The following is a 14,975-nucleotide window of genomic DNA, read 5'->3' as shown; positions in this document are numbered from 1 at the left end:
TTCGGGTCGCTAAAACTGTATGTCCACCTCTGTTGGGGTGAACATTTGTATATTATACTGAATAAATCTCAGAACAGAAATGGTGGCACTCAATCATGGCAATCTTCCAGGTCATCGTTAGAAAGATTTTCGGAGGCAAATTTAATCTTGAAGGATTGCAGGAAATTGACCCTTACCGATTCATATTTATGAATTAATCGGGATTCAGGTACCATAGTGTTTGTAACAGGAGAAAAAAAATGCTTTCGCGTGGGATTTTTCATGCAAAAATTGTGAATGGTTCCCTGACACTGATTCCTTTTTAACTTTCAATTTTTCTAAGACGCGGCAAACCCTGCTCATGACCGGAGACGTCGTCGAGATGCAGGTGCGATTCCTCTTAGCAACACGTTCTATTTATTTCCAAAGCGCGTGGTCGGCGTCTTTGATTGCGTTTATTTTGTTCTTTTATTCACGTAATCTATCACTGGCAGCGTTTGTTTTGTCGCGTCTCACAACTTAATGTCCAAGCTGACTTTGTTTTGGCTGTAAGTGAACTACATACAGCTCATGAAAGTATTTCGCCCAGAGTTCGCAAAAAACGGAATACCCTGCAAAATTTGAATCCTTTATTTTATAACGAGACATTGGGCGCAAAAATAAAAACCATAATTGTAATTCAACAAGTTTATGTAACGTGTTAGTCTGCTTGCCAGCCGCCTAGTTAAAAAGCGCGATCTCCATTGATGTCGGCTTCGACAACTTCGGACAAGTAAGATGGGCGCTGGCCGGCATTACATTTGCAAGTATTGTATTTTTTGACAAATTGTACACTAACGGTCATTCTATAACAATCGATCCGTCGTTTTTTTCACAGTCTTACTATTCCTGCAGATATTCTTCAATTGTTATAGGTGCCACGGATTTTAACATAACTACAACTTGACCCGTGTTAAACCCAAACCATGCGTGCATGACAACCGTCACCCTACACACGGTTACACAACGAATACCGTACTCTACAGTAGACATTTTTCGCTCTCCACCAAAAATAGAATGGTTTTATTTCATATTAGTTGTGTCAGTGTCGTATTTGATTTCACATGTTTGGTTCGATCTTGTTTATGGTGGACATTATTACTACGCGTATGTATTATTACCAATTTTATATGGCCGTGTGATCCATCGTATTTTTTCAACGGTCGTTCTATAAATTTCTGATTGTATTTATTCTTATTTTAACATCATAAAAACAAAATTGATACACTTGTACATGAAACAGTAGGTAATGAACTGTAAATGCGGGCGGTTGCGCTGTCAGGCGAGCGAGCGAGCGATTGCGCGAGCGGATACTTCCGGATTTGCGCGGTCGAAAAATAAACGGTCAAATTGAACAAAGCGAGCGAAGAAAAAGCGATAGAAATCCGGAAGCGGGCGGGAGGTTGGGCGAAATGAGTACTGTACTTGAGGTGTCTACTTGTTACGGAGCACATGTCACAACAGGGGTTGATTTTATGACAACAGTGCTGATCCAATGCGATTAGTGTTGAGGTGTCTACTTGTTACGGAGCACATGTCACAACAGGGGTTGATTTTATGACATAACAGTGCTGATCCAATGCGATTAGTGTTGAGGTGTCTACTTGTTACGGAGCACATGTCAGTACAGGGGTTGATTTTATGACATAACAGTGCTGATCCAATGTGATTAGTGTTGAGGTGTCTACTTGTTACGGAGCACATGTCACAACAGGGGTTCATTTTATGACATAACAGTGCTGATCCAATGCGATTAGTGTTGAGGTGTCTACTTGTTACGGAGCACATGTCAGTACAGGGGTTGATTTTATGACATAACAGTGCTGATCCAATGTGATTAGTGTTAAGGTGTCTACTTGTTACGGAGCACATGTCACAACAGGGGTTGATTTTATGACATAACAGTGCTGATCCAATGTGATTAGTGTTGAGGTGTCTACTTGTTACGGAGCACATGTCACAACAGGGGTTGATTTTATGACATAACAGTGCTGATCCAATGTGATTAGTGTTGAGGTGTCTACTTGTTACGGAGCACATGTCAGTACAGGGGTTGATTTTATGACATAACAGTGCTGATCCAATGTGATTAGTGTTGAGGTGTCTACTTGTTACGGAGCACATGTCACAACAGGGGTTGATTTTATGACATAACAGTGCTGATCCAATGTGATTAGTGTTGAGGTGTCTACTTGTTACGGAGCACATGTCAGTACAGGGGTTGATTTTATGACATAACAGTGCTGATCCAATGTGATTAGTGTTGAGGTGTCTACTTGTTACGGAGCACATGTCACAACAGGGGTTGATTTTATGACATAACAGTGCTGATCCAATGCGATTAGTGTTGAGGTGTCTACTTGTTACGGAGCACATGTCACAACAGGGGTTGATTTTATGACATAACAGTGCTGATCCAATGCGATTAGTGTTGAGGTGTCTACTTGTTACGGAGCACATGTCAGTACAGGGGTTGATTTTATGACATAACAGTGCTGCTGTTTTTGCAAATTTATCACAAGAGAATTAATTTCATTGTTCTTTTGAAAACATGGACCTCCGTTTGTCCATACAGTCCTGTATCTCAAACATGTCTGGAACAATCACATACAGACTTAACACTTTTCAAGAAGATCTAAGATTTCACTTTTTTTTTTACAGGATTGTCACTTTCTGGTTAAACTACATGCCTTAGAAGCATCCAGACTACCAGCAGGTAGAGCTGTCAATCCACAGGTACATATCATCTTTAAAATAATAGAAATCTACCATCAATAACAACTTCTAAAAGCAATACTTCATCACTATGTGTGTTGTTTATCTGTTTCATAGAGAAAGTCTATTACTAATTTGGGTCCTATCTATGTATCAGTTCCCAGAATTGAGATGGCTCTGTAGACCCTATCTCTTGCACACTCCCATTTCTCCATCACAGGTTGTGTTGTATATGACATGATGTTTGATTTTCTTTTAGGCACACAGTCTAGAGTATGATGAGCCTCGACAACTATGCCATGTATTATAACCTATTTATTCTTTTGAATTTAATTTATAAATAATATTATTTATATTGCCTTAGGTAGATAAAGCCAAATGCTCTTTATCTAGTTTCTTTTCTGCATAGTCTCCAGTTAATCCATTCCTATATTTAATCCACCACATAATCCCCTTGCATCTTGCGTAACTGGCTTTATGCATAAATCTAAATTCAAAGTGTTGTACTTGTGCGAGTCCTGGAGACATTAGTGGCTGTGACTAATCGAGGATTATGCATTATCTGCATTTTGAAATTGTATTCTGGGATAATTCTTTAAGCTTTATAAGGATCTTGCAACAATTCTGGGAATTATGTAAAGGTAATAAAATTTGGGAATGCAGACAGAATGTGGGAATTCCCTGGATTTTCATTTGGACTGTGCTACTGTAATTGGAAACAGTGGAACATTCTTGTTAATCCAAACATGCTGGAAAACCATTCTAAAGTTCAGCAAATGAAAATCTGACAAACAATCAGTTAGGAAGACAAAACAATGGTCAACATTTGGAATGTTTATTACATATTAATATTTAGGAATGATCTCAGAGTGCATATTTTACACATACAATATTAATCTGCAAGTCATAATCATGAGATTGGCAGACCATAAGAATGGTAAGTCTTGACATAATGCAATATTACTTAACCAAACAAAATGAATACTCTTACGTGAGTAGTTGAGATCACAATTTCAGGCAAATCGCTGGTCAGTGTGTGTTGTATCACCTCCTCATACATTGCTGTAATCTGCTGTAACAATATTGTGGTCAGTGTGTGCTGTACTTGCTAGACCAGGAATTCACTTCACCTCAGATTGTGCATACAATTTAATTATTTGATGTCAACATTTGATAGAGGTCTCTAAGTGGTTAATAATTATATGCCGTTCTGATAAGACAACAAGGAAATCTGGATTTATTTTAATGTATGCATTTTAATGAAGAGTATAAGTTTACTTAGTTTTACAGAAAATTACTATGACATTCGATTTCAAATGATATTCCGATTGTATTTTCCTGTAAAATATTGCAATGATCAAAACTGTGCTTATGAAAGTATGACTTTTTCTAAGAGACGTTCTTACAAAATGTCATCAACTTTCTTAACTGTATTTATTCTCAGAATCCATTGGCAATTCAGTATTAAATCTCTAGGGTTAGGGCTTTCCACATAAATTTGTCATTTTATGAGGGAAGTGTTAAATACCTGAGTTATAAAATGTATTTCCATGGAGATAATACTACATCAAAACTATCAATGTTTTTTTTTGTTTTTTTCATTCTGATTGATCACTTTTTTGTAGATTTCTTCTCAGAGTAGATTCTCAATTATTTTGATTTTCCCACTATTTTGCCTCAAACTAAATGTTTCAACTGATATTTTTTGAAGGTTCATGTCAATCAGACATTCCTTTTTTTAAATGAACTGGATTTGATCACTGATCGTATATCTTAAACTTATCATAATGTATTCTGCTTTAATGCACACTTGAGATAAAACTTTTTTTTTAAAGAAATTGTCAAGCTTAATCAAAGACACTAGAGAATACAGGGACATACAACTGTGGTCTTTTCTTTGATAATTACATAAATTACCAAGTACCGGGTATTTCAATTTAAAAAAAAAAAAACTCTTGGAGTTGACAGTAGAATTTCTTTGTGACAAGTAAACAGCATTTTAATTTGTCAATTTTCAAAAGAAGTATATGTTACATTACAGTTGTAACCATTCTGTTATAAACTTAATTGATAGAGCATATTTTTAAAATTACGTTACATAAACTACTGGAACAAGTGTGATACGTGGGCACACATCTACTTATGTACATTTATCATGTTTAGCACCAAGACATGTCACACAAAACATCTTTCTTTACCCTTTGATGTGTGTTGTAATTACTTGTTCCCGTATTCTTTAGTGTCTTTGACCTAATGAATGAACAAGATAGTATACATGTATCTACTTGGAGCATATTTGCATCTTGTATTTGCAAAGTTCAATACTACAATATTAGCCACCAAATTAGCAGCAACTAGATTATTGTCATCATGCAAGAAACTAATTAGATCAAAGGAAGTTGAAATAATTCTTTATATTTTAAATACCTTGCTTGATAACTGCAAACATTGCTTTTGAATAAATTATAAAAATATATTCTATGATTATACCCAACCAATACATTTTACAAAACAAAATAATCTTTTTTTTTTCTTTTCAGTTATCGGTCTTATTTACTCAAGAGTGTGATAAGTTTAAAGATCTTGTTCACGTGCATTCATTCACTTACGACTTCCACCTTCGATATATCCAGAGCTATCTCACAACTAGGCATTGTATATTAAAACCATCTTATCACGTCACAAGCTTCCTCTCCGATTTTGTTCGTTATTATTCGCCGGGACCGAATTTCTCTAGGAATCACGTGTGTGAAGGTAGGAATCATAACAGATTTGAAATATAGTACAGTCACTCCTGTGATAGTAACCACCTCTTTATAAAGACCAGGAATCCCAAGTCATAAGATATAAGAAATCAGTGTATAATGACTACCTACCTCTATGTGACCACACTTTCAGCAATATTTTTGCAGATTCACCTTTTTTTAGAGACCAAAATAATAAATATCATGTATCAAACTAATTTTCTCAAGTCAAACTTGTTTGATTTCTGGACAAATATTATGTCAAATGTATAATTTGATGAAATAATCAAACCTCCATATAAAGACTACCTGTCTAATGAAAACCTTTGATCTTGCTGTCTGTCTGTCATATTGTAGGTGTGATGAATTTCCGAAGCAAACACACAGCTGCTGATATATTATTTGAATATATGTTAAAAAACTGTCCCACCTATGGCATGAAGGCGATGAAAATGAACAAAAATATGACAGATATGGAGAGTATGGATGACACAGACTATATTATGGTATGTGTCAGTGTAAATGAGTTTTAATATCTTAACTATTAGTTTGTGTTCTGTGCCTCTGTTCGTAGCCATTGTTATGACATGCTCTGGCCAATGTTTTTCAAACCTTATACAAGCACTATGGTATGATGATTTAATTTATTATATATATTTATACATGTTCATTACCATTTTATCAAATATATGATGGACTGGCTATCATTTAGGTGTTGACATTCTGATACTTAAACATGTCTGGAACTCTTTCTTGAAGACGAAAGTTTGATAAGTTCATATCATAATCATGCATATTGGATTACAGGGGCACGTCATATTATTTCAGAATCGGCTCAAAAATCTGATGGTCAGTTTGTTTTCATGTCCAGAATGATTACTCAGTAATATATTGCCTGATTTGATCAAAATTATCAAATTGAGGGCAGTTTTGTCAAAATTCCTGAATCACAGTCTGTAAACATGTTTCTCAGAAATAAACTGAACAAAAATAATCTTATGGGACAGTAGGATATGGTTTTAGATTTCCTATCAGAGTAGTCCTTTAAGTCACTGGATAGTTTGTTACATGTAAACTGCTTGTAGTTGAATATATGCATAATCTGTGCATTAAAGCAACAATATCTGTGATTTTAACCACATAAAGATGACCAAATCTTACAGAAATATTGTTTTAAAAACATCTGCATGGGCAAAGTGACCTTACACTAGGTCACACAATGTGATGTGAAAACCAAAAGTTGAGTAAAATAGCTGTTCCACAGACATATCTTATACATCCCAGGACCAATCAACTTTGAACTGCACACACCAGGTCATATGCCTTGCACCTATAATAGAAACAATAACTTTGAACTGCACACACCAGGTCATATACCTTGCACCTATAATAGAAACAATAACTTTGAACTGCACACACCAGGTCATATACCTTGCACCTATAATAGAAACAATAACTTTGAACTGCACACACCAGGTCATATACCTTGCACCTATAGTAGAAACAATAACTTTGAACTGCACACACCAGGTCATATACCTTGCACCTATAGTAGAAACAATAACTTTGAACTGCACACACCAGGTCATATACCTTGCACCTATAGTAGAAACAATAACTTTGACATTGACTTTGACAATGACTTGTTATAAATAAAAAGGTTGATGGGTGCAGTCATTGCCTTTTTTAGTCCCCATTCAGGCGCAGCCTGAAAAGGGGACTTATAATTCAGGTTTTGTCCTTTTTCCGTCTCCAACATTTTCTCAGAAATTCTACAGCAGGTATCAGTGAAACTTGGCAGGTTGATGAACAAGTGTCTTCCGAGTATGCACGTAATTTTTTTTCCAGATCTGAAAATCCCAAGTGGGTCTTTTTCATGATTTTTATCAAAAATTACCTCTCCCGGCAACAGTGACAGAACGTCTGCGCATGCTCAGAATAAATTAATTACTGTAAAATACTTTATTTTTGCTTGCAACATTTGGAACAGGAATGTTTCAGTTAAAATAAAATCCAGCGAATATTCCCTTTTTCCTATATTTTACAGTCAAACTTGTCAAAAATCAATGAAAATAAATTCAATACAAAAACAGCCAGAAAAAGTCTTTTCAGCGAATGATAATTCCAGCTGAAATAAAACATTTTACAGTGGATTAGATCTGTGAGTAACGCTAGCGCGTGATTTCTCCATTGCGTGCAATTTATTATAGTACTGTTTATACATGTATTCTGTTCGGCTCAGTGGTCTCATTCACTAGTTACTAGAAGAACTAGTAACCTTATTTGATTTCAAGAAGGCGGCATAAGAGACGTGTTTGCAAAGGTAAGTTCTCCAGTTTCTACAAAATTGAATGTATTTTGGGGTACGATTGGTGTACATTCCGTGACGTACGTACGGACGTGAATATTATGATTACCAGCTTTATATTCTTGTGAAAAGCCAAAAAAGCAAACAATTGTCTCCAATCTACGAAACTAGTTTGTAAATCGTATAGCCTGTCAAATTATTGTACACGGACGATTAATTCATGGGGACATAGTTTCAAGTTAGTAAATCGTTATCCGGTCTTTTGCTTGTGTCGCGATTTCCGAAATATCCACAACTCGGGGGAGGGGGATGTCCCTGTGTCGATCAATTTATTCATTATATAATAGTAGGTTGCATATGATTATATTCGTATTTTTATGTTGTGAGCATTAAACTGTTAGTTGTATTGAAGATTTTGTCGATCTCGTACGATTCAACATGGCCGATGTGCAGTGACAACACGTGTATGGACGTTCGGTCGAGTAGTCTGCAATGGACCATGAAATCGCCCGGCGTTTTTTCGGCATTTTTTTTTAGTTTTTAGCTCCGCTGTCGACTTTGTCGAGCGGAGCTTATCATATGAGTAATTGTCCGTCGTCGTCCATCGTCGTCGTCGTCGTCCGTGTCAATGGTTTACTTTTTCGACTTCTTCTTGAAAACTACAAGCCTGAATGCTTTGATACTTGGTGTATATGTACCTTGGGTAGACCTCTCTTAGGTTTGTTCATTTCATGTTGATATCTTCAATTCTCTAATTTTGGTGAATATTTTTGTCATTTTTGGTAAAAAGTGATATTTTCGACTTCTTGTTAAAAACCGCAAGTGCAATTGCTTTGATATTACATATATAGGTACTACATGTGGACCTCTCTCAGATTTGTTCATTTTTAATGATATCTTTAATTCTCTAATTTTGGTGAATATTTTTGTCATTTTTGGTAAAAAGTGATATTTTCGACTTCTTGTTAAAAACCGCAAGTGCAATTGCTTTGATATTACATATATAGGTACTACATGTGGACCTCTCTCAGAATTGTTCATTTTGTAATGATATCTTTAATTCTCTAATTTTGGTGAATATTTTTATCATTTTTGGTAAAAAGTGATATTTTCGACTTCTTGTTAAAAACCGCAAGTCCAATTGCTTTGATACTACATATATAGGTACTACATGTAGACCTCTCTCAGATTTGTTCATTTTGTGATGATATCTTCAATTCTCTAATTTTGGTGAATATTTTTGTAATTTTTGGTAAAAAGTGATATTTTCGACTTCTTGTTAAAAACCGTTAGTCCGATTGCTTTGATATTACATATATAGGTACTACATGTGGACCTCTCTCAGATTTGTTCATTTTGTGATGATGTCTTCAATTCTCTAATTTTCGTGAATATTTTTGTAATTTTTGGTAAAAAGTGTTATTTTCGACTTCTTGTTAAAAACCAATAGTTCAATTGCTTTGATATTACATATTTAGATACTACATGTAGACCTTTCTCAGATTTGTTCATTTCGTGATGACATCTTGGATTCTATAATTTTGGTGAATATTTTTGCCATATTTGGTAAAAAGTGATATTTTCGACTTCTTGTTAAAAACCAAAAGTTCAATTGCTTTGCTATTACATATATAGATACTACATGTAGACCTTTCTCAGATTTGTTCATTTCGTGATGATATCTTCAATTCTCTAATTTTGGTGAATATTTTAGTCATTTTTGGTAGAAAGTGATATTTTCGACTTCTTGTTAAAAACTGTAAGTCCGATTGCTTTGATACTATACATATTGTTCATTTTCTGATGATGTCTTCAGTTCTTTAATTGAAATGTGCATTTCTAACAGCGGAGCTATCTCAGCCGATAGGCTGCTTGTTTTTTAAATATATTTGATATTTCATTCACTCCTGGCGCCTAAAAGAGTCTACTTTATATTTTACCGTAGTCATTGACACCTATTGTGAATAGCCCGAATGGGTAAGCTTCGTTTCGACAATGAGCTGTTATTTCTGCGAACAATTTTAAATTATTCTTTGAATGCTCAGTTTATATTTTGAAAACAACTAATTTTTTGATTAAAAAAAAATCATGCCGTTTTCCCTGTCAAAATCAAAAAGATCTTGCCAGAACATCGGTAAATCTACTACCGCGTTGCGTTCACCACGAGGTCACTGAACCGGCATTAACATATTTAAATGAGCCACGTGTAAATGAGAACAAGGCAGATATCTATCGCTTCGCGCATTTACATTCGACCGAAATCATTCGTTTACGATGAAACTAAGTTGAATATTACTTCCAATTTATAAAAATTCAACGAATTAAATTTTTGTGCGTTATTATAATCATTACTGAATAATAATCAACAATTGCAATACTTCGAAAACAAGTAAGTTATTCACTTGCGAAACACAGAATGACCAGATTGTGCTACCGTGATCATTCGCTACTGGTACTAACCACTAAGCAATGTATTCGTGTTTGTATTTATTCGAAACTTCTTTTAGAACATACTTTACTTTTCGTTATCAACAAGATTATAAAAAAAATAATGGATGTTACAGTATGTGAATTTTTTTGGGGGATTCAATTCCAACATTTCGCAATGCCTATGAACCAAAGGCCTTTCACTCTTCTCTGAGTGTGACACCTAAACCAGAGGTTTTATGGTGTTTAAATTGGCACTAAATGAAAAGGCCGTTGAACCTTATTCAAATTTATAAATATATGTTATTATGTATTTCATTATGAAAACTGACTAAATTAAATGTGATCTTATTTTTAAATATGATTATGATTTATATCGGTAATGACGTTTTCATCCAATATTAATTGTGCAATTGTTAAAATGCCTACCTACACATTTATTGTTTTTGTTTCTGTTGCCCTGAAATAGACATTTGTAAAAAAAAAAAAAAAAAAAAAAAAAAATCATGCTTGATTAAAATTTAAAAAAAAAAGATGTAGTCATGTAGCCCCTTCCTGTTACCTGTTTTCAACTTCTTCCAAAGTAAAACTGGTGAAGCCATGTAATTGCCATACAATCATAAACTGTGGGAAAACTTGTATGTTATTGAAAATCTTTATTTTGTTGTCTGTGAATTAATATAATATTTGAAATGGCGTAATGGTGCAAAATATTCTCAAACAATCAGTCTTCTGATGACACTACACTGCACATTTATGCACAGTCAGTATCCCAATGCGCGATCACAGCTTACTAAGTGATGATTGTGGTTGAAATGGAAAACTGAATACAAAAATCCAGTAATATCTCAAACGAATTTCCGTCTGCTGTGAATGCATGTTTCGTTGCATCAAATAAATAACCCAATTTTATGATAGAAGCTTGCAATCTTGTGCCATACAGGGTCAAGTGATTGAGCAATAACAAATGTGATTTTATGTATTAGGTCATTGAATGTATCCAAAAACATGGTACCAATGATCTGAAATTTCAGTAGTGCTCGCTGAAGGTTTATCAATCCTGTGTATTGTCTTGTTCTTTTTCAATCCTGCATTTCAGTTACTAAAATTCATACTAAAAAAATAGTTTCTGTTTTTCTTCTAATAATTCGTCCTTTTTCAAAAACAAATATTTTTCCATAGTCGAAATGCTAGAAAAATACAAAACTACTGTGATTTCATAGCGATACCTGTAGGGCCATTGTCAATTAGTTCGCCTGATCAACACAGCGTTATACATAGGGCTGATATTGAATCACGGAGAGTAAAATCTTGTGATACTAATCTCTAGAACCGCTCAGATTGGTACATACCGGTATGTCTTATGAACCCACATGTGTATATCTTTAACAATACTCATTTTAAACTTTTTTTTTTTTACAGTGGTGCTGTGAACTGCTTCAATTTTGCAAGGCAATTTTTTCTGGGTTCCTACAACATGGAGTGTCAGGGACTTTATTGAAATTTCATAGAATCCTGCATTTCAGTTACTAGAATTTATACTAAAAAAAAATAGTTTCTGTTTTTCTTCTAATAATTCGGCCACTCTCAAAAACAAATATTTTTCTATGGTCGAAATGCAAGAAGAATACAAAACTACTGTGATTGCATAGCGATACCTGTAGGGCCATTGTCAATTAGTTCGCCTGATCAACACAGCGTTATACATAGGGCTGATATTGAATCACGGAGAGTAAAATCTTGTGATACTAATCTCTAGAACCACTCAGATTGGTACATACCGGTATGTCTTATGAACCCACATGTGTATATCTTTAACAATACTCATTTTAAACTTTTTTTTTTTTACAGTGGTGCTGTGAACTGCTTCAATTTTGCAAGGCAATTTTTTCTGGGTTCCTACAACATGGAGTGTCAGGGACTTTATTGAAATTTCATAGAATCCTGCATTTCAGTTACTAGAATTTATACTAAAAAAAAATAGTTTCTGTTTTTCTTCTAATAATTCGGCCACTCTCAAAAACAAATATTTTTCTATGGTCGAAATGCAAGAAGAATACAAAACTACTGTGATTGCATAGCGATACCTGTAGGGCCATTGTCAATTAGTTCGCCTGATCAACACAGCGTTATACATAGGGCTGATATTGAATCACGGAGAGTAAAATCTGGTGATACTAATCCCTAGAACCACTCAGATTGGGACATATGTCTTATGAACCCACATGTGTATGTCTTTGACTATACTCATTTTAACCTATTTTTTTTTTTTTTTTTTACAGTGGTGCTGTGAACTGCTTCTATTTCACAAGGCAATTTTTTCTGGGTTCCTACAACATGGAGTGTCAGGGACTTTATTGAAATGTTGTACACAAATTTCACAAAATCCTGAATATATCTAGAAGTGAAAATTAAATGGTTTACAGTATTTTATACCCATTAATAATGATTGAAATGCAATAATATCACTGCACTAAAAAGACTTCAAACTATTATTTGTTTCTTCTCCATTGAAGGGAATGAGCAGACCAATCTTTATCGCAACTGGCTTTCTTAATTATTACATGTACTTGCTCTGAAAACATAGCTTTTACAATTGTTTAAATTAACAGATGTTGTTCTATGTACAATGAATACATTTTAAATAATAAACCTTACTGTGTTAATAACAAATTGTATTTGACAACATGAGAATGATTCTGATGCCCAGTGGTGATGTTGAAACAAACCCTGGTCTTGGTGATTAACAAAGAAGTCATGTACCGGTACATCAAGGTTCACTCAGATTTATGAATGCAGTTTCTTGAGCAAGTATACATGTATGACAAATAGTTTTGTTGCACTTGTGTACTCTGAGATTCTGAACATGGGTCAGTGGAAGTTTTTAGTTGTCAATACAAAACTAGATCATCGGAAATCACTTTATGATGAGTTGTAACCACAAAGAGTACATATTTATTCACCTGTTTGCAGATGTTCCTTGTACAACTTTATAATCAAATAACGGGGACTGTGACATTTCATGTCTTGTTTCATTAATATTGCTGAAGAGGAAATTCAGATACTGTACTCGACCGCGTTAGCGCCCAGGGGCCTCAACTCGGAAAATCATGATTTTGTAGGGGTGGGCGCTTACCCGAGCAACCCCCTTGAAAAAGAGTGCAAATGAAAATTTTGATTCATCAAGTGACAGATTACGTCTTTGAGGGAAAATCAAATTACTAAATTAGTTGCGTCGTCATTGATTTTTACAATGAAGAAACAGAAATGATCACAAAAACTACGCACATTTTATTACAATATTAATTACGTACCACAATAATTTACAGAATTAAAAACATTTGAGTCTGTTGGAACACAGTCGAAGTCAAAATTGTCATATTATTTCCACTGACGAAGTTGTTGGATCGTACGCAAACTGTCGATGAAAATCACTTTCGGCCATGATGCAATTGCAGATTTGACCTACAGCAGCGTCCTTTGACCTAATGGGTCAAGTTGGTTATTGACTAATCAGAATGCTGTGTTGTACTGATGCAATTCTTTGGAAATTCTCAAAGACTTTCCGGTAACGCAATGTGGAAGTGAATTATCGATGTCGAAGTACGATCTGTTGGAATTGATTTCAGCGAATAAACGACATGGTTTTTCAAAAAAACTAGTAACTAGCCATTTTTGGGGGGTAAACTGAATATGGCATAAATATTTATCGCATTTTACTCGTATTAACAGGTCATTGTCGAAGCGTAGTTTACGCACGGTTACCGTGTTCTACGCATTCACAACATGTTCACAGCGATCAATATCCACGCTGTATCATATAAAAACGATTACCAAGATTCGTTACGCAAGACCAAGTTTTAAATTAGTTGCATTTTGAAGGGGTGGGCGCTTTGCCGAATGTGACCCCAAATATAAAAATTGCGCAAAAGTGGGGGATGGGCGCTTGCCCGGGCATGGGCGCTAACGCGGTCAAGTACGGTAATATCAAAAGTATCAAAACGTGATTCAAGATCTTGCATATTATGTCATATATACCATATATCATTAATTTCCCTAACTAGGTTGCTATGACACCCAGAGGAGGTATCTTTGAAGACAGTGATGGAATCAAGCATCAGGATGAATTTGACATTAGTATAATCATATCATTAGACAAAGATCAAAACACCCAGCCACCTCAAAGTGAACAACAAATAATCTCACAAGTTAACACTTCGTCAGCTTACCAATCAGAGGCAGAGAAAAAAAAGAACATGGTGTTGAAATACTATGTCATCTTGACCAGTCGGAGAGATTTGTTCCCAAAGTTGACTCTTACAAAGCAGCTTGGAAAGCTACGTAGTATGGACATCCCACCAAAGGAGACTACGCACGGACATTTGTTGATTTTGACGCAAGCCAGAACCGTGAGGGATAAAATTAATATTATTGTTAACCAAGTGGAGATGCATTGCCGAAGAGATATGTTATGGGAACGACTGTTAATACAAGATGCTGTTGATGAGGATCCTAAACGAAAAAAGAAAAAGGGACTGGAAAGTAAAGAAGCTGCTAAGGTAATCCTTTAACTTTTACCACTGTTGGTTCTTCCCAACAAAAACTTGATGTGTAATTGACACAGCTTTCATTGTTTCTCTAAAAAAAATAGACAGCATTTTGTTCTTTTCTACATATTATTTGCATGTTACATAACCTTTGTTTTCGATATTTTGTTATTATCAACTGTAATGATTTCATCTGACTTTTCAGAAAAAAATTCT

At 34.9% G+C, this 14,975-nt stretch overlaps 1 protein-coding gene across 1 annotated transcript in view; it reads left to right on the top strand.

Annotated features, from left to right (window-relative positions):
• The window catches only part of LOC100376805 (KICSTOR complex protein SZT2-like), a 140,314-nt gene that overhangs the window by 121,404 nt on the left and 3,935 nt on the right, over nucleotides 1–14,975 (top strand). Inside the window, exons 59-63 of the mRNA XM_085503501.1 lie at nucleotides 2,680–2,754; nucleotides 2,993–3,034; nucleotides 5,274–5,487; nucleotides 5,835–5,983; nucleotides 14,277–14,771. Of these exons, the coding sequence (XP_085359627.1) occupies nucleotides 2,680–2,754; nucleotides 2,993–3,034; nucleotides 5,274–5,487; nucleotides 5,835–5,983; nucleotides 14,277–14,771 (975 nt within the window). The remainder of the gene's footprint in view (nucleotides 1–2,679; nucleotides 2,755–2,992; nucleotides 3,035–5,273; nucleotides 5,488–5,834; nucleotides 5,984–14,276; nucleotides 14,772–14,975) is intronic.

The sequence above is a fragment of the Saccoglossus kowalevskii genome, chromosome 9 (genome assembly GCF_978046115.1).
Source record: "Saccoglossus kowalevskii chromosome 9, keSacKowa6.1, whole genome shotgun sequence".
NCBI lineage: Eukaryota > Metazoa > Hemichordata > Enteropneusta > Harrimaniidae > Saccoglossus > Saccoglossus kowalevskii.
Note: the sequence above shows the minus strand (reverse complement) of the source record. Positions and strands in the feature narration are given on the sequence as shown.